This window comes from Botryllus schlosseri, chromosome 9, assembly GCF_051294905.1.
Source record: "Botryllus schlosseri isolate E-star chromosome 9, Bs_hap1, whole genome shotgun sequence".
NCBI classification, from domain to species: Eukaryota; Metazoa; Chordata; class Ascidiacea; order Stolidobranchia; family Styelidae; genus Botryllus; species Botryllus schlosseri.
In genome coordinates this window covers 27790370-27813644 of record NC_137244.1, presented here as the reverse complement: position 1 = coordinate 27813644, position 23275 = coordinate 27790370, and the positions used below count along the sequence as shown (strand labels likewise).

The 23275-nt window shown below is 42.0% G+C and overlaps 2 protein-coding genes and 1 long non-coding RNA gene across 6 annotated transcripts in view; all 3 read right to left on the bottom strand.

Moving 5' to 3' along the window:
• Positions 1-1104: 1104 nt before the first annotated feature.
• LOC145446129 (tyrosine-protein kinase CSK-like) lies at positions 1105-12217 on the bottom strand. 2 transcript variants are annotated; one of them, XM_080324352.1, is made up of 13 exons: positions 12127-12217; positions 9581-9630; positions 9421-9522; positions 4596-4687; positions 4513-4540; positions 4419-4450; positions 4141-4360; positions 3390-3492; positions 3167-3335; positions 2691-2867; positions 1986-2181; positions 1500-1586; positions 1105-1440 (listed from the first exon to the last, which is right to left on the bottom strand). In XM_080324352.1, exons 1-13 carry the CDS (start codon positions 12140-12142, stop codon positions 1255-1257), a joined length of 1458 nt encoding a protein of 485 aa, XP_080180478.1. In that variant the 5' UTR covers positions 12143-12217; the 3' UTR covers positions 1105-1254. The 2 variants fall into 2 exon arrangements, with proteins under 2 accessions (XP_080180478.1, XP_080180479.1); XM_080324353.1 differs by having other exon boundaries at positions 9581-9627.
• A 4699-nt stretch (positions 12218-16916) lies between these two features.
• On the bottom strand, positions 16917-17499 carry LOC145447098 (uncharacterized). The gene is made up of 2 exons (XR_013917454.1): positions 17429-17499; positions 16917-17347 (listed from the first exon to the last, which is right to left on the bottom strand). It is a non-coding gene; the product is annotated as an uncharacterized LOC145447098 (long non-coding RNA).
• Positions 17500-19728: 2229 nt separating this feature from the next.
• LOC145447094 (derlin-2-like) overlaps positions 19729-23275 on the bottom strand; it is a 35332-nt gene continuing 31785 nt past the window's right edge. For all 3 annotated transcript variants that reach the window (XM_080325517.1, XM_080325515.1, XM_080325516.1), the window contains one exon: positions 19729-20318. In XM_080325517.1, the coding sequence (XP_080181643.1) occupies positions 20204-20318 (115 nt within the window). In that variant the 3' untranslated portion in view covers positions 19729-20203. The remainder of the gene's footprint in view (positions 20319-23275) is intronic.

Sequence of the window (23275 nt, the reverse complement as noted above, 5' to 3'; positions counted from 1 at the left end):
TTTTCAATAACGACCGCCCGCTTAAACACGTTGAATTAGGGTATCGGAATATTCATTCTGATTATGCTCTTTTTTAGGGTGTATAAATACAATGTACGTACAAAAACGCTTTAAAAGCTAATCTAATTTTTCGACTGTCCTTATTATTGGGTCCATGTCGATGGCAACCCTGCCTAAAGTCCAATGTGGGTGCCTGATTCCACAGACTTGCTCCAAGTCACTTCGACACCTTCCTTTTTTTCATTGTATCGCATTTTTGTGGTGTATTGAGCTGATAAAAATCGCTAATAAACCCATGATGATGATGATGTATAGACACTATTGCCAGAATGAAGCAACACGGTTTGTCACCAGCAGTGTAAGCACAACTTTAGTGTCGTCAGCCAACAACTGCTGCTGTTGAACGTTGTTTCTCCGTTCTCGGCAAGCTACTTAGTAATGACAGACACTTTCTACCCGAGAATGTAGGAAAGTCTCTTTCGTTGTATTACAATTTTTTTTCGATTATTTCTACCATAATGCGTAATTCTTCATAGGGCCAGATTTCGTTAAAATAAAGTTTTTTCATGTAAAAATTTGTCAGTTTTTGAGGCAAACAAGTTTTTTTCAGCCCAAACTACTTCGTAAGGACAGACAGCTCGAACCAGAGATGAAGATAAGTGGCACAATTCTAACATGTGGAAAAACACCTTATTTGCAAACGTTAGGTCAAATTTGGTCAAGGGCAAAAATTAAGATTTTTTAGGGTAAAAAAAATGTCAAAATTTTGATTTTTTAGGTCAAAATCTTCCGTTTTTAGGTAAAAACATGATTTGCACCATAGATTTTCCAGGTCTTCATATCAATTCTCATTCTTGTCTAGATAGGATTTGCTTACGCCACCTGAGCCACGCCTACTCAAATCTCACAAATTTCAATTTTCGGTTCGCTAACAGCATGAAGACAGTTGGTTTGCCGAGGCAAAATCCAATATACCAGTGGTTCCCAACCTTTTTCGACTTATCGCCCATTTATCAACCTCGACACAAATTTTCGCCCCCGTTAGGATCCCCTGCACCAGTCTGACCATGTCCCGTTTTAACTTATTTTCAATCTGTCTTGGGCCGCGGTAGGTGCTCAATTGTTACATCAGTGATCGAAATAAAGAATAAAATGAAAATTCGATTAGCTCTAATGCATAATATGACATCATAATCTGAAACAGTACGAGCCGCCGTTTTGCTCCGACTGTAATCGTCGAATTTACAAAAGGCATCAAGTTTTCTGAAGGACTTCAGCAGTAATCATGTCCAGTTCATTTATGATTTGCTGGAAGCTTAGTCTTCCCGAAGGTTCAATCTCCCAGCATTTCCGCATCAATTGGTATACGGGTTGCGGACATCGGTCTGGCTTGTCCATGCGATAGCCGTCGAGAACTTTATTTAAAACGTCCTTCAAAGGCTGAAACAACAAAATGCTCTCAATACATAATTAGATAACCATGAGACGCCAATACTCACCACACGAGGATAAGGCACTCGGCCAAACGACCAAATCTCCCACAACATAATCCCGTAGCTCCAAACATCTGATTTGTTGGAAAATTTCTGAAAAGCATCGGCATCATCGTAACGATCAAAATTTCTTTAAATGGGACTCATGGATAAAGATAGGCAAAATCAGGCCCTTGAGTGATTTGATTCTTAATTGAGTGCTCAACTAGGTTACAAGTCAGGTATCACTCATCATGACAGTATGAATACCGTAGAATGTCTTAATACGTTCTTTTTGTGCAGCACGTAAAGCATAGCCTACTTGGAAATTTCTCGGCCGTAACTATTGCACTCTATACTCAGTGACACTGCTGTGGCTTTTGATCACAACATCACAGTTATGTCATTTCCACTATATTTATATTTACAGCCTACCAAGATGCCTAACAAATAATTAATCTCTCACTCAATTCAGACTCAAGCAATCGAATTGTTGTGGCCATTTCCACTCACAGATTGTTTCAGCGCCTCGGGTGCGGTCCATTTCACCGGAAACTTGCCTCCTTGGAGGTTGGCCGTCTCATCTCGAGCTAAGCCGAAGTCAGACACTTTCGCAATGCCTTCTTCGGACACCAGAACATTGCGGGCCGCGAGGTCACGATGGACGAGTTTCTTTCCTTCCAAATACTCCATTCCATGAGCAACGTCCCTGCATGCATGCATGAGTCTTGTTAAGACTTGTTGCACAAGCTCCTGAATTTTCAAAATGCGCAAAGAACTAGAACTAAACATTTTGAAAAGCTCGCTCGACTAGAAACTAGAAAAAGAAACTAGACTAGGCTAGACTAGAAACTAGACTAGGCTAGACTAGAAACTAGACTAGGCTAGACTAGAAACTAGACTAGGCTAGACTAGAAACTAGAACTTCTCAATCACTTTTCACAACACACCTACACCTCCTTACTTTTCAAAACACCCTACCAAAACTGGAATTAGAACTAGAATGGCCTTTAAAGCTCAGAAACTGACCAAAACATACTAACTAGATTCGATCCCGATTTTTATTCCAGCGGATTGCCTTTCCAAACAGCGACGCATGATTTCTAGTTGTTTGGCAGCGAACTTCTTTACAAAAGCACAACTAGTACTAGAAGTACTGCTACAAGAGCCAGTAGTAGTGTCAGTTGACTGTCAAACCCACTGGATTAGAGGACTTACTTTGCAAAGCCAATCAAGTCGCCTTGCGACAGAAGAGCTCTTCCTCGGGAACGGAGATATTCAAGGAGAGCTCCCTTGGTCATAAACTCGAGCACAACAAAAATCGGTTCATTTGAAAGCTCGTTTCTTGGAATGACAACGCCCAACAACTGCACAAGGTTCTTGTGGTTGAGGGAGCTGCGAAAAAATGATTCCGTTATCAAACACCAGTAGGTGACAATGAGAGCCCGACCGATTCGTGGTTCGGCGATGATACCGACTCGATAACAAAACTTCGAGAGAAATATGGTGATCGGTGATTAGAGCTTTAAAATATCATGGCAACGGCTGTAAACATGTTGGAATAAATGCTACATGTTTTGGAAATGTGCCATAAGCCATAAATCATGTTTTTTCAATATCGGTTGAACATATCGTGGTTATCGGTATCAGCGACAAAGTGCGATATCGGTCAGGCTCTGGTGACCATGTCTCACGTCATCACTGATGCTTCAGCAAGGAAGGCCTGTGCCGCTTTGGATTTGTCTTTAACCGATTTAACAGCGACCTTTTGGCCTTTATATTGACCCTCATAAACGTCGCCAAATTCGCCTTTGCCCAACACAGCACCAAGTTGCAAGTCATTCCTCGGAATATCCCATCCGGCTGAAGATGAGAGTTGACAGAAAAATTGATGGGCTACAATTAGTCCTAACCAACATTTTCGAAAATCTTCCGTGTCCACAGAAAAGTCGAGTCCTCCCTTTTTCTTGAGCGGCTCTTTCAGAGCGCACACGAGACCGTCGGCATCCATCTTGTAATGCTGGATGATAAACATGAAACCACAGAGTAGGACAACTACAAAATTTCAAGCTTCTCCTGTTTAATTACAATGATAGGAAAGGTCGTAGTATATTTTTGTCCTGAATGTTCTTGCGGCATATACACCGACTCAAGATATACATACACACGATCTATGCATACCAAGAGTGCATGATGTACATATGCCGCTGGACAGGGAATCTGCAGATATAGCCTTGTCCGGCTTCCTGAGTCTTGCACCACCCCTCCATGCTATCCCAGTAATCCATGAGCACCAAGCAGGGAAGTCACGGATACCAGTGTTACGAATCAGGTCTTTGTTCTGACCCAGCCGGGGATCAAACCCACAACCTTTTACCGGTCAAGAAACCGGGAGCTTCACCATTACGCTATCTTGTCGGTAGCTACACATTTTTTTCAAGTTACAACTAGAATGCTGGCTATACATTTTTTTTTAAATTATATTATAATTAAAATGACTCAATTTGCAAAAACTTGAGAACAAGAAATACAACAAAAATCAAATTCACATCATATCAAATCAGAGTTGTCATAAGCACGCCCACGAGAGTGGCAAATGCCATGTAATCGGTGATAGAATTATCTACTCATCCCAAGTATGCTTAAAACATAATAAGCTTCAACCCACCTCTACTAGCTTTGTCAAATTTTCAAAGTATTCCTCTTCGTCTATGGTAACTTTGTTATCCTTGAATATGATGCGATAATGCTCCACGCGGTCCTCGAAACACACACACATCGTGTAGTCTCCCGGGTAGTTTGTAGATTCTCGCAGAAGGAAAAGTCCGTCGCGTCTTGGCTGCAGAAGTTCTTCCGCTGTGGTTCTAGTGATTTTACCATGGAACCACCTACCATCAACATCATATTCACTATCATGTTATTTATTTTTTCAACGGCATCACTTACGGCATTGCGTGTAGCTTCACTTCCTTGTGAACCTTCAATGAAATGAGTAATTAAAAGACTAGGGGAGAACATAAACTAAGATTCGTAAACCCACATGTTTTTGTCCCGCCTTTGCTTCTTGCCTAGAATGGACAATCGTGAATGGAGGAACAACATTAACAGAGCTTCCATACTCACTCGGACGTTTTCTTCACAACATAGTTGGACGGGATCATTCCAAGCTTTCCGCTTTTGTTGCGAGCCTTATACCAATTTGGGTCTCTAGTCAACTAAAGATCAAAGATCAGGGTTGTAGTGAATCGAGTCGTCATTTTTTGACGACTTGACACAAGTCACTTTTTAATATATCAAAAATGAATTGACCCTAGTCGGTTTGTTTATTGACTTGACTTGTACATTCACAATGACACGAACAAATCGTGTGACTGAAGACATTCGACATGACTTGATTCTCGCGATATATCTTGATGGCATTTCTCGATTGTAGGGTATGAAAAAAGACACGTTAAAAGTGAGAAAAGTGACTTATGAATGTGAGGCATTCGCTTTGGTATCACGGTCCAGAGCTATATAAATTGAGTTTACATGACTGTGGCCCGTAACTGACCAGCGAATACTATGACTCAGACACGACCCTCCGCACCCTGACTTGGACTCGATGGTGAGAGAAAAATGACTCCACTCGACCTCGAGTCAAAACTATAAAAGCGACATTGACTGGGTTAAAATTGATTGCAATCAAACAGAAACAGGAAAATTTGCATGTTTCGTGTAGTCGTTTTTGGTCTAGAACAGTGGTTCCCAACGTGGGCGATTTGGCGGTCTGGGGGGCGAAAATGACGAAGGGGGCGATAGGGGGGCAAAAATGGACAAAGGGGGCGACAGGGGGCGAAAATAGCGAAGGGGGCGATGACGCGTTAAAACGGCTATATTGGTGTCAAGGCGGAGAAAATGACCTTTTTTTTAGTCAACCCACCAAAATTTTGTTGCAAAAGTGTAAAATTCGACATCGAGCCGAAAAGTTGACCTTTATTTTAGTCAACCCGCCAAAGATTCCAGTTTGCATGCCTATTTCTCGGTTTACAAAATTTGGGGGGCGACGATCGGTGTTGAATTTGAGAAGGTTGGGAACCACTGGTCTAGAACTATCTCTGGACGCGCTCCGGTAAAATGAGTCTATTCGAGACCAGGTGGTGTGTAGCGACAGCAAAAGTTTGCTCGTGGCACGAGATTAGTATCAGTTGGAAACCACTGGTTCGACTGATAAACAAGCATGAAGCTAGACGAGTGTTTCTTAAATTAAGCTAACCTGGGGAACACTTATACTAATATACAAGTCTTTGCGGTAGATCAAACTTTGGCAGAGTCATAAAAACTAAAATGTATCAAAATACACATCTGATACATTACTACAGATTACTGGTGCACAAAATGAACTGCGCAACAACAGAAACAACAGAGTATTGAAAGTAGGGCTGAGCACAATGATTCGAGTACTCGAATCTAAATTGAGTATTAATTTTAATGATTCGAGTCGAGTAGTAAAAGATGATTTTTCCAAACACTAAAATTATACGCTTCTCGCCACTTAGGGTTAATTTATGAACAAGAATTATAGCTTTGATACTAATTTTCGCTGTTGAAGCCTTGAAAGCTTTATTGGCGGTATCGTAGCATACAAAACATACAGTAGAAAAGCTACCAAGGTTACTGGACGTAGCACATTGCCGAAGTCATAATTATCGGGCAACTCCAAACAGCAGAGCGAGCGGACTGTGGAATTAGCGGAACTTGCAATACTAAACGGCGGAACTGTGGACCGTAACAAAATATCTCAAATCTAAACGGTGGAGCGCGGAACATGCAATACTAAACGGCGGACCGAGCGGAACTGCGGACCATCACAAAATTCGCAATGTAAACGGTAGACTGCTGATCAGGCGCATCTCGTGTTTTTCCTTGACTTTGTTGAAGCTTATATTTTGTTAAAGGAATGTAATTCTCCAACGTCTAGTTACGAGTTGCGACACAATTTTACTTTATTTCATGTCGTATTGTGCTATGTTTTGTATATCACTATGTAATAAACTTTTAATTATCATGATATTGTAATCTGTTGACACCAGAATACAGTATCAGTTCTATCAACAATTTCATCACTTAAAAAGACCACAACATGGCGATACAATGAAAAGAGAGGTAGGTGTTGAATCGAATTGGAGTAGTTGTTGATCAGTTTACACCAGAATACAGAGATCAAAGGTACTTCGTCTGATCCGCCCGTGTGTAGTAGCCAGGTGACATCCGTAATCTTACATACCTTCAAGCACTCAAACGCAGAGAAAATACGAACTGTGCTACGATCATGGCGTTTAGGCATAGCTGGTAACATCTCAATATGTATTCAGGTCAAGGCAACACCGTAAACAGGACTATAGTAGCGACATATGGCATTTATCTGGCTTGATGAGATATTTCAGTGGATTTAGCAAGGGGTACCCGTGCCATCAGCGTTCTGCCTAACTTAGCCAACGGCTAAATGGTTCTATCATATTATCTTTGCGAAAAACATGGTGCTATCAATGAGGCTTCTGAAGATATAGTTCCATCAACAATTTGCTTATTATAAGTTCTCGCATCAATTGCTTTTCGTTAAAACTTCTTTCATCAGTTACTTCTTAATAAAATTTAATATTACTGATACTTACTCAATCAGAAACATACATATAAATTTCTGATCAAGCAGAGATAGTAAATGAAAATCATGTATGTGGCAGTGTTGGGATGACTCGAGTCATGACTTGACTCGAGTCAGACTCGAGTCACTTTTTCGTATGACTTGACTTGACTCGAGTCACTTTGCTAAAATGACTTGACTTGACTTGGCGTATCAGAAATGTGGTTTGACTCGTGACTCGGAGCAAAATTCACGAGTCAATTTCAAGTCATCAAGTAATCGGTGTCGATAAAAATCACTGTATCTTGCATATGTTCGGATTGTTTGCGCAAGGCTGGTGTAACCAGTGAGAGCGACCAATCATTCAATGATCGTGCGTTTTACTGAGCCTTCATTGTTCTCTCACCAATATATTGATCGCAAACGAAGTGATCGAAGCTTACAGCCTACGTTGTCGTAAATTATAGTATAGTAAAGTAATCTGATAGCAAAATGTCTATTTATGTTATGTGTTCTTAACTTAACCAAACCTCATGTTTTATTGAAATTGAATTCGAAAATAGTTTGTATAGTCCTCAACCATTGACGCAGGCTCGAATTGTATCATATCAATTTGCAAAAGGGTAATGTATTGCATCTTGTCTCTATTTTTGCTGGTAACTATAAACTGAGGCTGTGCAATTATGTACCACGTAGTTTTTTAGTTCTACTTATATGTGAGCGATACAGCGCCTTACTTGCGTGTATATTCAACTCTATATTCGTTCATCGGTTCAAAATCAATGACCACTCACTCTGTATTTCAGACAGCTAGCAAAATACAATGACGTAATCACGCCTCATACCTCAAAATGGCAATTTGACTAGAATTGTGACTTGTCTCGTGACTTGACTTGACACGACTTGACTCGAGTCACCTCCAAAAATCGACTGACTTGACTTGACTCGAGTCACCTTCAAAAATCGACTGACTTGACTTGACTCGAGTTAAAATGTGCAATGACTCGAAATGACTCGTGACTCGAAGGTAGTGACTTGATCCCAACACTGGTATGTGGTGTGTTAACTGCGTAGCCACCCGAACATCATGTCTGTGGTATGTTTGGAGTGTGTTCGCACAACCTTGCATTGCAACCTGGACATCATGTCTAGGGTATGTTTGGGGGGTGCTGGTACTGTGTTGCAACCGGGACATCATGTCTGGGGTATGTTTGGGGTGTGTTGGTACTGCCTTGTAAAACTTGAAAACACCCTGTAGTTACCCTAGACAAGATGTTCTTATGTTCAGTATGCTTCCTATTGCCAAAATGAAAGGCACCCTTTGAGAAATTAGGAGTATTGCAACATTTACAAGTTGCGCCTGATCCGCGGTCCGCCGTTTACATTGTGGTCTTTGTAATAGTCTGCTAGGTCCGCAGTTCCGCTTGGTCCGCCATTTAGTATTGCGAGTTACGCATGCTCCACAGTCCGCCCATTCTGCCGTTTATATTTGAGCTATTTTGTTATGGTCCGCTCAGTCCGCAGTTTGGTAATACGAGTTACGCATGCTCCGCGGTCCGCCCGTTCTGCTGTTTATATTTGAGCTATTTTGTTATGGTCCGCTCATGATTATCTGCCCTGATTATCCCACATTGTCATCAAGTGGAATGAAATCGTAAGGTCGAAAAAATACCAAAGTATCTTTTATGTGATGGATAGCAGGCATTATATTCTTTAAGGTGGCATTTGAACTTCAACATATTAATTCTGTTATGACATCATCATGAGTGATACTCGATTACTCGACTCGAAGCATATTACGGGATCCAGAATCAAATCACTCAGGTACTCGATTTTTCTCAGCCCTAATTGAAAGAACAAAAACAATAAAATGTGATTTCTGCACAAAACGAAAGCATTGTAATGAATATTTATTCATCAAAGCGGCTTGTGCTGTTCCCTTCCTGATACCAGTTCAGTAGTGTGAGGCTTTATATGGTAAGTGACATCGTATCATTCGATCGAAACACAGCAGCATGATATCAAATGCGTAATTGCAGTTGAGCTTATAAATATTGGAGATGGTATTGCCATTTCAGAAAGGCAGGGTTTCGGCCTCAAACCACGACCTTCCATGCATGAACCATTGCAGACGACGTACCAACACAAACAATCACAATTCGACTGCTGCTGCTTCCATTACCAATCATGGACAAGACGGGCGTGCCATTACGAATCGTGAGTTGAGGGTGTGTCTTGACCTTCAAAAACTAATCGTTGAGTACTATGTGCTACTACCTACCAAAAAAGCAGCAAGGATTTTTATAGCAATACTGAATCGTTCACCTGGGTGATTGTTAGCACTTCTCCCTTCTTGAAAGGCAGATCCCCGTTACTATTTGAGACGAAATCATACGCACCCACGCATGTCATTCCCACGGAGAGTTTCTGCCGAAAAAATCACAATGGATGATCTCCATACTATTTACGGTAAAATAGCACTCACAAACACTTCATGATTTTCATATTGCAATGGTTCCATGTCTCCACACGCTGCTATCATAAAGAAAAGAATGTATGTTATAAAGGCAAATTCATCCATCCCTCAATGGCTTTGCAGATGCGTTGGGCATGAATGAAAAATACAGTAAAATTAAAATGAGATTGCAATACAATTACAGTAGAGCAGTGGTTCTTAACCTTGCCTCCAGCACTTCCCAAGGGGCGCTGGTGATTTTGAAGGGGCAGAAAAGCTCAGGGGGCGACATCAGGGGGCGACATCAGGGGGGCTTGGCTCCAGGGGGCGATATGGGGACGCTGAAGAAAAATGGCTTCGCAGTAGATGATGTGGTAGTAGCACATATCCTTCATGACTATTGAGAGCAAATTAACATTCCACAAAACATGTCAAATCCCGGAATATTTGGTCGCGCCACGTGACGATATTTGCTATATTATGTTTTCATAAATGTAGTGGGATATTATAATTCATGTAAAACGAATTGCGTGTACTTTTAGATCGCCAATTTCTCATTAAAACAATGCCGTCACGCTTGACAGGATTATTTTCAACAAAATGTTTTGAATTAGGTACTATATTCCGCAGCGCACAGCGTGTGGAAATCGAAGAAGGCACTGTATATGACTTTTGAGAGCGAGAACCCCTTGTACATAAAATAAGTTTTGATGCTTTGTGCACGAAATGAATTTATAAATAAATATACTTGTATTTGAAAGCTACAAAGTTAAATCGTCAGAATATTTCTTCATGAAGGATGATACTATCTAGTGTTATGGTTCACAACTTCACATGAACGTTATACAATATGAGTTGCTTTGCTTGGAATACATTCATCGTAAAATTAATAACTGTGGTTAACACTGTTGCCCTACCTCGCCCAGACATTGCTTCATTGATCATTTGCTACCATTGTTTAATTTTTTTCTATTTTCCTTTCGTAACTAAACATTTTTTTACAGCCAGACTGTTCTGAGTCAAGTGTACCTGTTTGATGCTGGTGTGATCAGACTAGATGACCTTCACGGTCTTATCGATCATTCATATCTAATACCGAATACTGTGCACGCATATTTTCTGTACCACCATCACTGCCGTTTGTTATGTATTTTGGTTCGATGAAAATAAAGACTCTCTCTCTCTCTGTGTACAGTACTAAATTCAATGTGAGCAGATAATGCATTCCATTCCCATTCTAAGTAGACTTACTAATAGTTACACAAAGCTCTAAGACGAAATCCAATACCATTAATTTCCCCGTATTGCCAATCGCAGATGTGAATTCGGGAATCGGGATGGTTCGAACCACAGGGTATCAGACCTTGATTTGACCCTGAATATACCACACACAATTATTATATGGTTTATTATAGTCGAGTGGACCTCGAGCGCGATTAAAGCTTGAAATATTTCCAATACCAAAGTCCCGAAAAGACATACTGGACTTTGACCTATTACCAGGACCGAAACTGCTGCAACCCAAACCCCCAATCGGTGAGCTCAAAGGGTGCCCTAAATTATTTCGGTGAATGAACATAAATTACACATGTTTTGACGACTCCCCCACGGAAGAATACGCATAATTATAGAAAATATAAATAGGCATTTTGGTGTCGGCCACGCCACGATACACGACGACATATGATGTTCCGGTCAAGATGGGACTCCCGAAAAGTGTGTCAAAAATATCATCATTAAGAAACCCTTAGCCGAAGAGGATTGCCCTTATGTTGACATTAAACTTCTATGTATATAAGTCTAATTGTCCATAGGTGCTTAAATCGCTCGTGTCGAATTATCATGTCGCAATTTGCACCCCACAGGACAAATAACATTCATCAGAGAAAATTATTTGCAAGTGAAGAAATACTAATTTTGAATCGTGTGTTTACTTCTGTGCAATACGTTTTATGCGCTTCAATATCTTTTGAATATATACCAGACAAGAGGTAACAAAATAACAACATGTAACGAATTAATTGTATAGCAACGGGCATGCCCGAATATGTTCAATTATTAATTACTTGACCTTCATTTTCCAATACAACAGCTCACTCAGTGCTACTGGTAAATCTGATTACGTGGGCTGAGAGGATAAAAAGTTTATAGCGACACATATATGCAATTACCACCTTTTCATTCATGCATTATAGAAAATTTTGGCGCCATAGGGCGACCAGGCCTCACAAACGTTGCTGACCATCGAAATCACGCGACGAGGTTCTTGGGGGGAAGCCCTCATAAGTTCGGTTTATCATGCTATGGTCGCGCTAGACAATCGTTTTTAGCAGGGGGGCTGACGAAGTCCTGTTACGGCCCTCCCTCTCAACCATTGGCTTTATTACAGTCCTTACAAAATGAGGTGGGGGGTACTGGAGCACGATAATTTTTTAAAGGGGGCGCTGGTAAGAACCACTGCAGTAGAGCATATATAGGCAGGATAGGCTCTTTATGGAATATGAATGATGGAACTCCATCCTAATTCAGCCAATGCTGACCAAGGCTAAACGAACACAAAAGTAAGCAAGATTTACCTGGTTTTGTGTTCATCAATTCATACCGATTATAACATCAAACTATATTTACAAAGCCTCCCGACCAGCAGGATGTAAGATAACTGGAAAATAAAATTCTTAGCATCATGATTACATTACTGACATCAAAAATATTCTTGCACATTGGTTAGAGTTGACCTATGAAATTTGTGGCTGACATTGGAGCGGCACTGTGGCCGACAGTTGAATATATATTTTCAACAAGATGCAGAACACACATATATGACATACAGGCTATTTTATCAAGAGCAATCTTGCTCAGTGGACGAATATTGCTGGATGTCAGCAGTCTTCGTTCAGACTCTTATAGTTTCAAGCTAAATATGTTTGTTCACTCATTTTGTTATGCTTCACGTATAACAGTGCAATAGTAGACAGCTGTTGAGATAGTACAAAATGGTAACTTAAAAGCTAGAGAAAATACGATTGAATACTTTGGCAGAACAGTGCATGGACTTGTTATGAAAATATCGGAGTTAGGGAAAGGTAGAGCGCAACAGTAAGTATATCTACAATAAATAATGTGCGAAAAAGTATACAATGCTAGTTGAACACTGATTAGGCGAATAATCAATTGATGTCATGTCATTAATGACTTCACCGAGATCGAGCAGCTCATTTAGAATACAGTCAATCGTTATCAGAATAAGCTGAAATGTGTCTAAACAGAACAGATGGAAACAGTTGAATAGTTAACCATGCGATTTCAATACGAATTTGACAGAAAAAAATACTCTGCACGATATTATTGTAAACGCAGCGGAAGCTAGATCCAAATCATGATCTTTCAACATCTTGTGACTGAGTGTCACACATTGAAAATATCAATCTTTACCGTCAGCATGCTACGTCTTTACAGATGGGTATGAAATAGACAGAGGTAAGAAAAGTAGTTGACTGTTGCTATTCGAGCGGAAGTAACGCCGTCAATTTCTACTCGATTACACATGGCGGTATAGCCATTAAAAAAGTGAAGAATAAAGATGAGAAAAGTACGGTACCGATATTCAAGGAGCTTCAAAAAGTATACAGCTGCATACTCATGGAACCTAATCAGATGTTGCCGCTTCTGCATTTGCATGCGGCATCTTTGCAACTCTAGCAAATGAACAATGATCCAATAAATGAGTACTCTTACAATTTTGAAAATAAATTTTGTTCACTTTCCAGTTGACCAGTAGTATGCTAAAACTACCGTACTAACTAGCAAACTGTGATAAGCAAGTAGTTTTGCCTTGGAAAAGTGAAAGTAGTTCAAACATAACATTGCAAGCAATCAAACAGAAAATTATGTGTGACGTTTGACGTTGGATGCTACCGATCCCAATCTGGCTATAGAATGCCAGTTGCCGGTTGCCACACTATCATGACAAATGACATTCGTGATTTTCAAACTTACTGCTTTTTAACCAGTCCACTATTTGAAATCATTGGCCATTTCTTGTTCAATGCACTCAAGAGAAACGAGTTGCCTGTCATACAGAACCCTGACCTGTTGAAAGCTAACGCGAGAATATCTACCTGAAATCGCCGCCCGGAAAATCAGCAATAATCCGATACGATGCAGAATTGCCGAATACAAGGAAATTAGCTTAATCTCGAATCAGTCGCACTGATACCATTGAAGTTAGTGATGGTCTAGCTCAGTGGCTCCCAACCTTTTTCGACCCATCGCCCCCTTTTCAAGGTCAACACCGATCATCGCCCCCCAAATTTTGTGTACCGAAAATTGGGCATACAAACTGTAATCACCGGGGGGTTGACTAAAAAAAAAAAGGTCAAATTTTCGGCTCGATGTCTAATTTGAGACACTTTTGTAACTAAATTTCCGTGAGTTGACTAAAAAAAAAAAGGTCAGCCGTTTTGTAGCGTCATCGCCCCCTATCGCCCCCTTCGCTGTTTTCGCCCCCCGTCGCCCCCTTTGTCCATTATCGCCCCCCTGTCGCCCCCTTCGTCATTTTCGCCCCCCTAGCCGGCGATATCGCCCACGTTGGGAACCACTGGTCTAGCTATTGATAACTAACCTACGGATAGATGGGCAACACGTGACTCACGGTCGAGAGATGCGACAACGGCAGATTTGTTGTCGCTTCATAGCATGAAACGGGAGTGTAATTGCTAATCCCATAGATGACGACCCGAGCGCTCAAATTAAATAAAGTTGATCTTATTAGAAAGCTACAGTCGCACTGATTCTGATAATATACATTAAGCTTTCATCAAGGCAATGGAACCACCCCGAAATAGCCTTCAAAGCTCAATGGATACATCAATACTTCCAGCCCAATCCAAGACTTAACACAGTAAACAACTCCACGCATATACTTTCGTTTCCATGCACGGCCGACGGTCGGCCATGATGCATGCGTTGTGTGACAGCCCACCCGTTAGGGGTGTATGTGATGATTGTTTGTGATGATTGTACTGTTATTTCTAGGGCCGCCAAGTGGATAGCACCGACTACGTGAAATGGACACTTAGTGGGCCCATGATAATGCATGCTTCCTTCTTGTCTGAACTGACTGCCGTGAGGACGCAAAAATAAAGCTGTCTAAAAACCATTGTCAATCTTTTAACATCGACTATATTAGGAGGTCTTCCACACGTTGTACATGTCGGCCGTGTTTCCATGACCAGTCGTAGGCCTAATCCGACCGTGACTTAGTCGAACTAGGTGGGCGAAGCGTTCACGATGACGTTTTTGGCTTACTTAGTAATAATTTCATAATGATCACAAGATTGCGGTAGGAATGAGCTGAGACGACTTGTAGCGGTCATTCAATCAAACAACCAGCCTTGACCTTGAACACGTACGCCTAAATCCAACATGTAAAATGGTCATGATGAACCACTTGCTTAAAAGACGGAAAAATATAAAAATTAGGTGGCATATCTTAGTATGAATACTAGCTAGTCCATCCTCGAGATTACCGGACCAAGACTGACCTATCGATCTCGCCTTCCATGACATGCCACCTCATTCCTTGTTGCTTGCTTTTTTCTATACTATCTTCTTTACTTTTCATTCAGTGTGCAACTGTGCATGCCTCCTCTTTACATTGCCTAGACCAGTGGTTCCCAACGTGGGCGATATCGCCCCCCAGGGGGCGATTTGGCGGCCTAGGGGGGCGAAAATGGACTAAGGGGGCGACAGGGGGCGAAAATAGCGAAGGGGGCGATAGGGGGCGATGACGCGTTAAAACGGCTATTTTGGAGTCAATTCGGAGAAATGACCTTTTTTTCTTCTGGTCAACCCACGGAAATTTGGTTGCAAAAGTGTAAAATTCGACTACGATCCGACAAGTTGACCTTTTTTTTTTTAGTCAACCCGCCGATGACTACAGATTGTATACCGATTTTTCGGTTCACAAAATCTGGGGGGCGATGATCGGCCTTGAGCTTGAAAAGGGGGCGATGAGTCGAAAAAGGTTGGGAACCACTGGCCTAGACCAAGGTGGGTGTCTGATTCCATAGACTACACCAAGTCGCTTCGACACCTTCCTATCTTTTCATTGTATCACAATTTTGTGGTGTATTGAACTGATAAAATTGCTTATAAACCAATGATGATGATGACTTGTAACTTGTTGTCCAGTAGTCTACCGGTACTACTGTTTCGTTGTCGTGATTCAGATATGGAGTGCGAGTGTCTTATTGATGACTTGCTTACCAGGGGAATGTGAATAAGTTCACCTAGTTTGTGGTCAATCCGTGGTTTGTATTGTATGCAACAGAACACAAACCCTCGAGTTGTGGCAGCAGCGTATGTGAGCAGGTCGCGAAGATTTCGGTGGTCTAGGGGTAATTCGCAGCAGTACCGGCACTACTAATTTCCGTTGCAATCATAATGAAAATCCTGGTTTCTCAATGCGTCCAAGACCTGTCCGGAGTGCAGTCATGGTAAATTTGATACTGAAAGTGTATTGTAAGTATAGCAAATAGCAATCAGCTGATCGAAAATATAGCGCAAGGGTTAGGGCCAAGCCGAAGTCGGCCATCGTGGGTGTGCTGCGCAATAAAAATTCTGTCGTTCGTCTGCCGAATCTCTCGAAAATAGGCCCGTCGGCCGGGCACGGAAACGCACAGTAGAAGAGAACCCAAGACCAACTCCATACAGACCAGCGTGTACTCAAAGGTGGCGTGCACACATAAAAATATTCTCTCCTTCACGCTTTACTTGGGTAGTCAGGATTGTTACTTTCGATCCGTTTTCAGCAGATCAGCACTGATGAAATGCAAAAGCCGGTATTGGTAGGTATATGTTGATTTTGACGATGTTTCATATCGAGATTGGTGACAAGATTTTCTATGGTATATCTTGATGATGTGATCTACCAAGTTTCAAGGTCCTCACTTCATGATTAGGGCAGTGAAACAGTGATTTAACGCAAACACCGCTATCGGTATGTGTTGATTTTGACGATGTTTTATACTGGGATGGGTAGCATAATTTGGTATGGTATATTTTGACGATATCATCGAACACTGTACCAAGTTTGAAGCTCATCACTCAAGGATTAGGGTAGTAATTGCCTTATTCAAATCGACTATTGTATAGGTGTGCGCGAAACCGAAACTAAAGATTACCAGTGAACCCGGCCCTCGCTGAACCCGGCCCGGTTAACCCGGCCCTCGGTGAACCCGGCCCTCGGGAATTTTGTATTCACGGATTGAGTAAGCGGGGAGATAACGCGACGCTCACATATCAAGCACGCGTGGTCTACTTGTTTTTTTTTGTGGTATTCATGGTGTGGACCTCGGTGAATTCAGCCGTCGAACAATTTTGAATTATAAATGCATTTAATGTGATATATGATTCTCAGGTGGGGAACAATCACGTGCCATGGTAGATCTCCCAGTGCGAGAGCCTGATATCGAAGAATCTATACAACGCATGCTACCGGTTCACCATGATTGGTTGCCAGGGCACTTGGAGTTTGATGCCGCAGCTTTGCAGCACGTGGCCTTTGGCCATATGGAGAGAATGACATAACCTGACTAACCTCGTCTCCGTCAGCTTGTACTGCGTTACTTATACTTCAACCTACAGTGACCGCCTGCTCTGACCAGCTCGACTATCCCCTCCTCCAACCCTGATATCCCCCCTTCCCCAACACTAATATCCCCTTCCCCTACCCTAATATCCTCCCCCAACCCCAACCATAATGTCCCTCCTCCCCTAACCCTAATCTTGGGATACCTTAACCCCAACCCTAATATCCCCCACCCCAATATCCTTCCCCAATCCTAATATCCCACCCTAACCATATTCTTGGGATACCTTAACCCCAACTTGGACCCTAACCCACCACCAACCCTAATATCCCCACCCCCAATATCGCCCTCCCCCAACCCTAATGCCACCCTAACCCTAATGTCTCCCTTCCCCTCTACCCTACCCAACCCTAACACCCCACCTCAACCTACAGTTGCAATAACGAGCAGACCACGGGTGGTTGATATGTGAGCAATAACAATCGTTGGGATATGTTTTTCATCTGAACAAGTCACACACAATGTACAATGCGATAAGACTCAATGCGATGTCATGAACAGATACGAGGATGTCGAACGTCGCACGTCCGCCCCTCGCCAAGTCAATTCAACAATGAGCCGACCACGCGTGATCGATATGTTACCGTCGCGTTCTTTCCCGCGCTTGGCGCTTGCGCTATCCTTGATCTGATCACGCCGTGACAGCGTGATCTACGCATGCCATGACCTCCTTACAAGATTGGCAAATCAGTTGATAATAACATTCTTAGTGTAATAATTCATATTAATACTTGTTAATACACTTAAAGGGGCACTGCACTCTAAAAATGATGTGGTCTCAGATTGAAGGGCAAAACGAAAGAAAAATTTTGGCAGCAGCCGTTTTCTTCAGAACGCCACCGTAATGGAGCTGTAATGAATTGAAATTTCCATAGTTGCAGCACGCTCCAGCAGTCACGCAGAGATCGACTTTATATAGTTGTCAGCCGATGTTATGAAGGAAATATGTCGTACACGCCAAGGTGGTTTAGATACCGCGTTCAACGGAAGATGTCCAGTCAGGAGATTTATGTCAAAATCGGCTGACAACTATATATAGTTCGATCTCTGCGTGACTGCTGGAGCGTGCTGCAACTATGGAAATTTCAATTCATTACAGCTCCATTACGGTGGCGTTCTGAATAAAACGGCTGCTGCCAAAATTTTTCTTTCGTTTTGCCCTTCAATTTGAGACCACATCATTTTTGGAGTGCAGTGCCCCTTTTTTACAAAATTTCCCGAGGGCGGAATTCACCGAGGGCCGAGTTCATCGAGGTCCGGGTTCACCGAGGGCCGGGTTCACTGGCAACCAAACTAAACATAGCCGATTTTAGGCAAAACTCGCTATTTATATGTTTTGATTTTGACGGTATTATACGTAGTTTGCAGACAAGACTTCGTATGGTATATATTTAGCCTATTATATCAGCTAATGATGTACGAAGTCGCTCGATGATTAGGGTATATGTTCTATAAATATTTGGGAGACTCCTGCTTCGCCCGCGTCACCGTTCTTACAGCGACAAAAAAGCCCAGAAAATATGCGATGAAAGAACACGCACTCGCAAGGAATGGAAAGAGTCGCGGAATACAGATTTAACATCGGCAAAGAACTGTGACATCGGGCACTACGCTAGGTGGATGCCAGAACTGATCGTTCGGCATCCTACTATCTGCTCGTTTACATCAAACTGTAGCCTGTGTCTTGATAAGATGAAAATATAATCTCACGAATGTTATGTACGCTGAATGAGCCGGAAGGACAAGCCACAAAAATCAGGTGTCATGTGTCGGAAGGTGAGGTCGATGTTCTAGGCCAGTGGTTCTCAACCAGGAGCATTTCCAGGGACTCGGCGAAACGGTTGATAACGTAATTTTAATTTATTTTATATTTGGGGAATCACGAGGCAGTTTGTGCTTAACGGCTAAAACTTCATGACTTACATCAACAGAATCGCCGTCTCAGCTGAAATAACTGTGCAAACTCATTTTAATTGCCAATAGCTTTCTAATACAAACATATTGATGTTTAGAGATGTTTTGTTGCGGTTTGCGGGAATAAAAGAATTAGTAAGGTCGGTTATAGGGTGACAGTGACTTCGAAATGTTTTCAAAATTCCATTTTCTCAGGTGATGTACATGAGCCCTGTTCCAGAATAACTTCAAGCTGAGCTGTTGGATACATAGAAATGACTAGGCTTGACGTTACATGTTCAAAAAGAAATCTCTTAAGGTTGAGAACCCCTGTTCTAGGCTTTCGTGAGGCACCACTAACGTCGGCCAGATATATCTAATCTAACCAGAAGTTCATATATTTTCACCTGTTCAATACACACGCAACGTTCAATGCGATGTAATAAGCAGACGTCAGACGCGGAAGTGGTCTTGCATCCACCTAGGTCTGGTGATCAGTTGGTCACCGTCCGAACAGTCAGCTAGGAATAATAGAAGAGCAAGTCTATCTCGCTACAGCCGCTCTAGTCCAGTTTCGCCTTGAAACTGGTCCTCCCTCCTGCTTCTACCATTACGGCGATTCAAAATCTTCCGTGCTATGGAGGGCTTTGTAAATTCAAACCAGTCTAGTCGTGCAACTGGCGTTATACAGGTAACTGTAACTAGACTGTGTATCAGCGGTTCTCAAACTGGGGGACACCCTTGGGGGGCTTCAAAGCACTTGACGGGAGAGGGGGCGAAACTGTTTTCATCTGAAAAAAATGCGCGAATTCGCCTCAAATCCATAGTTATTGCTCTGTGTATAGCTGGACTTTCATATTTGAGAATTCTCAAAACAGTCATAACTTTCCATGCCATCATACTATCCGTTTGGATTGCTAACATTATGGTGGCATTTTGTGATATGACAATAAGGGAGGACGCAAAGTTTTTCATTATCATAAAAGGGGGGAGTGTCCAAAAAAGTTTGAGAACCACTGCTCTATATGATTAAACATGTCAATCAATCAGTTACTAATAAATATAAAATTTCATATCAGCCAAAAGAATGAATCTCAAATAGTCTTTATCAATTTTCATCGTCTCGGTCTTCCACATTCCCCCAGGCGAACCCTCCAGGTCGCTCTTCTTCGGGAAGTGGTTCATAAGCTCCGGCATCTGCTGGAGGGTCAAATAACCATTTTCTGCAAAAGAGTCAAGTTATTGATGGACTAGGGGCCACACAAGGCTAGTCGGATATTGCAAACCCCATTCTAAAATTAGCTGGTAGGCACAATAATGCAGAATTGACCATGCTTATAAGAATGCATCTATATCGTTTTAGCCAGAATATAGATCGGTGATTCTCAACTGTGGCCCTCATTGACCGTTCAAAATTCCAAAATAAAAGTAAGATGGACAGCTGTAGTTAGTTTCTATGAATCGTGCTCGTCAGTCGTCAATGCCCGTATATCCATGCAAAATAATGGATATTGCTCATGACTGAGCTGCTCAAAGCCGCTTCTTAAAACTGAAAATAGAATTCCTGCAGACTAGGTAGGCTACCGCCCTACGCTCAGCGCATTGGACGAATACCTGTCATCACATCATGGGATACATCTTGCGTTCTACTGGTGATATATCTTTATAGATTGCCAGTTCTATATCATATTAAAGGGAATTCGGTATCTTTTCGACATACCTACTTCATTTCATTTTGTTACAATGCTGTGGGTCGGCCATGAATTCAGATATGTCATTTCCAACAACATGCGTAGCTTTGTACTATGTTTGGTGCGCTGCTATACGCAGAGGCGGTCAGTAACGACGTACTACTTTTTTGAAGTAGGGGAGATGTGGTACCAATGGATCACTGGGACCGAAAATACTTTGAAAATTCTCTATGATAATTCCATGATTACACTCCGTGAACTTGTCTACAATTGTATGCTGGCAAAATCTTTCCTCACATACAAAAAAATTCGACGTGCGCGAGCAATGTGGTCTCTCACAGATGATTTTTGTTTTAGGGGGTGTAAACTAAATTTAGATCGACATATACATTTTTCTTTGTAACCTTCAACACGAACAAACCAGCAATCATTTTTATTGTGAAGTGTAGGACTTGTATCAGGCTATATAATGGCACCTAATATTTTTTTCAGTACTTTCCTTGAGTGGACTTTTTTTCGATTCATGTATAAAATTCGTAGGGTGGGGACCGATGATACAATAGCCAAATCAAGCAAAATAATCAAGCATACTAATCATGAAACAAATGAAAAATGTCTACGTACAGAAAATCTTTATGTAATAATTGCATATGATGTTTTATCGCTATAACGAGGTATTTGGAAGTCACACTGTCGATTTTCAGACAATATGTATGTACCCTCAAATTTATAAGTCCGAGCCTAAATCTAAACGTGATTTTATGACAACATTTGAGTTAATATTTATTCTATTTTTTGACAGTTGCGACCAAACATTCTTCTTTGGCTTGCTGTAGCTTAGATTATAAGACTGAGCAAGAAAAGTAGTCACATTTGAGTTTTTTAGGGTATATGTGTCATAGGTCCCCGGGTCGTGTGTCATTGGACCCACCGGGTGGGGACCGATGACACGTTCGAGCAACAAATTTTGAACGCCCATAAATATTTTTTGAAACGACGGATATTCATGTATATGTGCGCGATATGTAGAGCTTGTATCAAAGTGCTGAGCCAGCAAAAGATATGCTGTTTTCGGCTGAACATTTCAGGGCTAGCGATGATTTTCCAATTTTTGATCCATCGGTACCACATCTCCCCTACTCAAGATCTAATTTCTGGCTACTTCTACTTCGTTATATATTATGATTCACTTTCAGTTAGTCAAGTAGAAGTAGTTTATCCTCCAAGCAGGAAGATAGCCTGAGGAATTTCTGGGCTGTTTCAAGGAGCAGTGGCGTATCAAGCCGAGATCGAAGGGGGCGGGGGTCACCTCAAGTACCATATTTTGTCTTTATGGCGTCAAAGAGACTTCGTGGTGCGCGTTAGTACCGTAATTTTCCATGTAATAATAATGCGCAAAATTTTACAGATTTTTTGTCCCAAAATCGGGGGTGCGCACTGCGCATGCATGGGCATAAAAAGACTTGAATAAAATCTCCCTCGAGCGAGATAGTGTAATGGTTATGCGTCCGGCTTCTCGAGCGGTAGGTCGTGGGTTCGATCCCCGGCCGGGTCATACCAAAGACTCGAAAATTGGTATCCGCAGCTATCCTGCTAGGCGCTCAGCAATCACGGATAGCATGGAGGAGAAAAAAAACGGGGGCGCAGACTAGATGACCTCATGGGGCCGTATCGCAACTCCGTCGTCAAAGCATCTCGATGGTGCAGGCGAAAAAGAATATCATATCTCTCTCTCTCTCTCTCCCTCGAAATCACACCTTTTTTCATATTTGCTTTCTCAATCGCGCATCACATTCAGCCATTATGCCCAATTTGTATTGTCAGTGTTATGCGCTTCCATTTAAGCGAGAAACGTGTTCTGTACAACAGAACGCGATCTCCTGCTGAGTTGGTTTGCCATTCATGCGCGAGCGAAATTAGGCCATTGATTGCTGCCCGCGCGCGTGTTCAACAAACAATCGCATATGCAACGAGCCATGTTCGCAAGATATAATTGATGGCCTATACAGTCGCACCGCCAACAGGTCTCGTGACAATATAATCGTTGACCGGAGCAATCGTATCTGTAATGGGCCTCGTGCGCAAGATATCCTTGCTGGCCCGAATCATCACGTCGCGCGCCTGGCAAGCTTTGGTTGCTAATTACAATCGTTTAGAGCAGTGGTTCCTGACCTTTTTTCCTCCAGCGCCCCCTTTCAAAATTTAAAGTGCTCCAGCGATCAAATCATGATGCGTAATTTATGTTCATTCACCGAAATAATTTAGGGCACCCTTTAAGCTGATTGGGGGTTTGGGTTGCAGCAGTTTCGGTCCTGGTAACAGGTCAAAGTCCAGTCGGTCGTTTCGGGACTATGATATTGGAGTAATTCGGAGTTTTAATCGCGCCTGAGGACCACTCGACTATGATAAACCATATAGTAATTGGATGTGATATATTCAGGGTCAAATCAAGGTTGTTTTAACAACAATCGGGTACGGTCTCATACCCT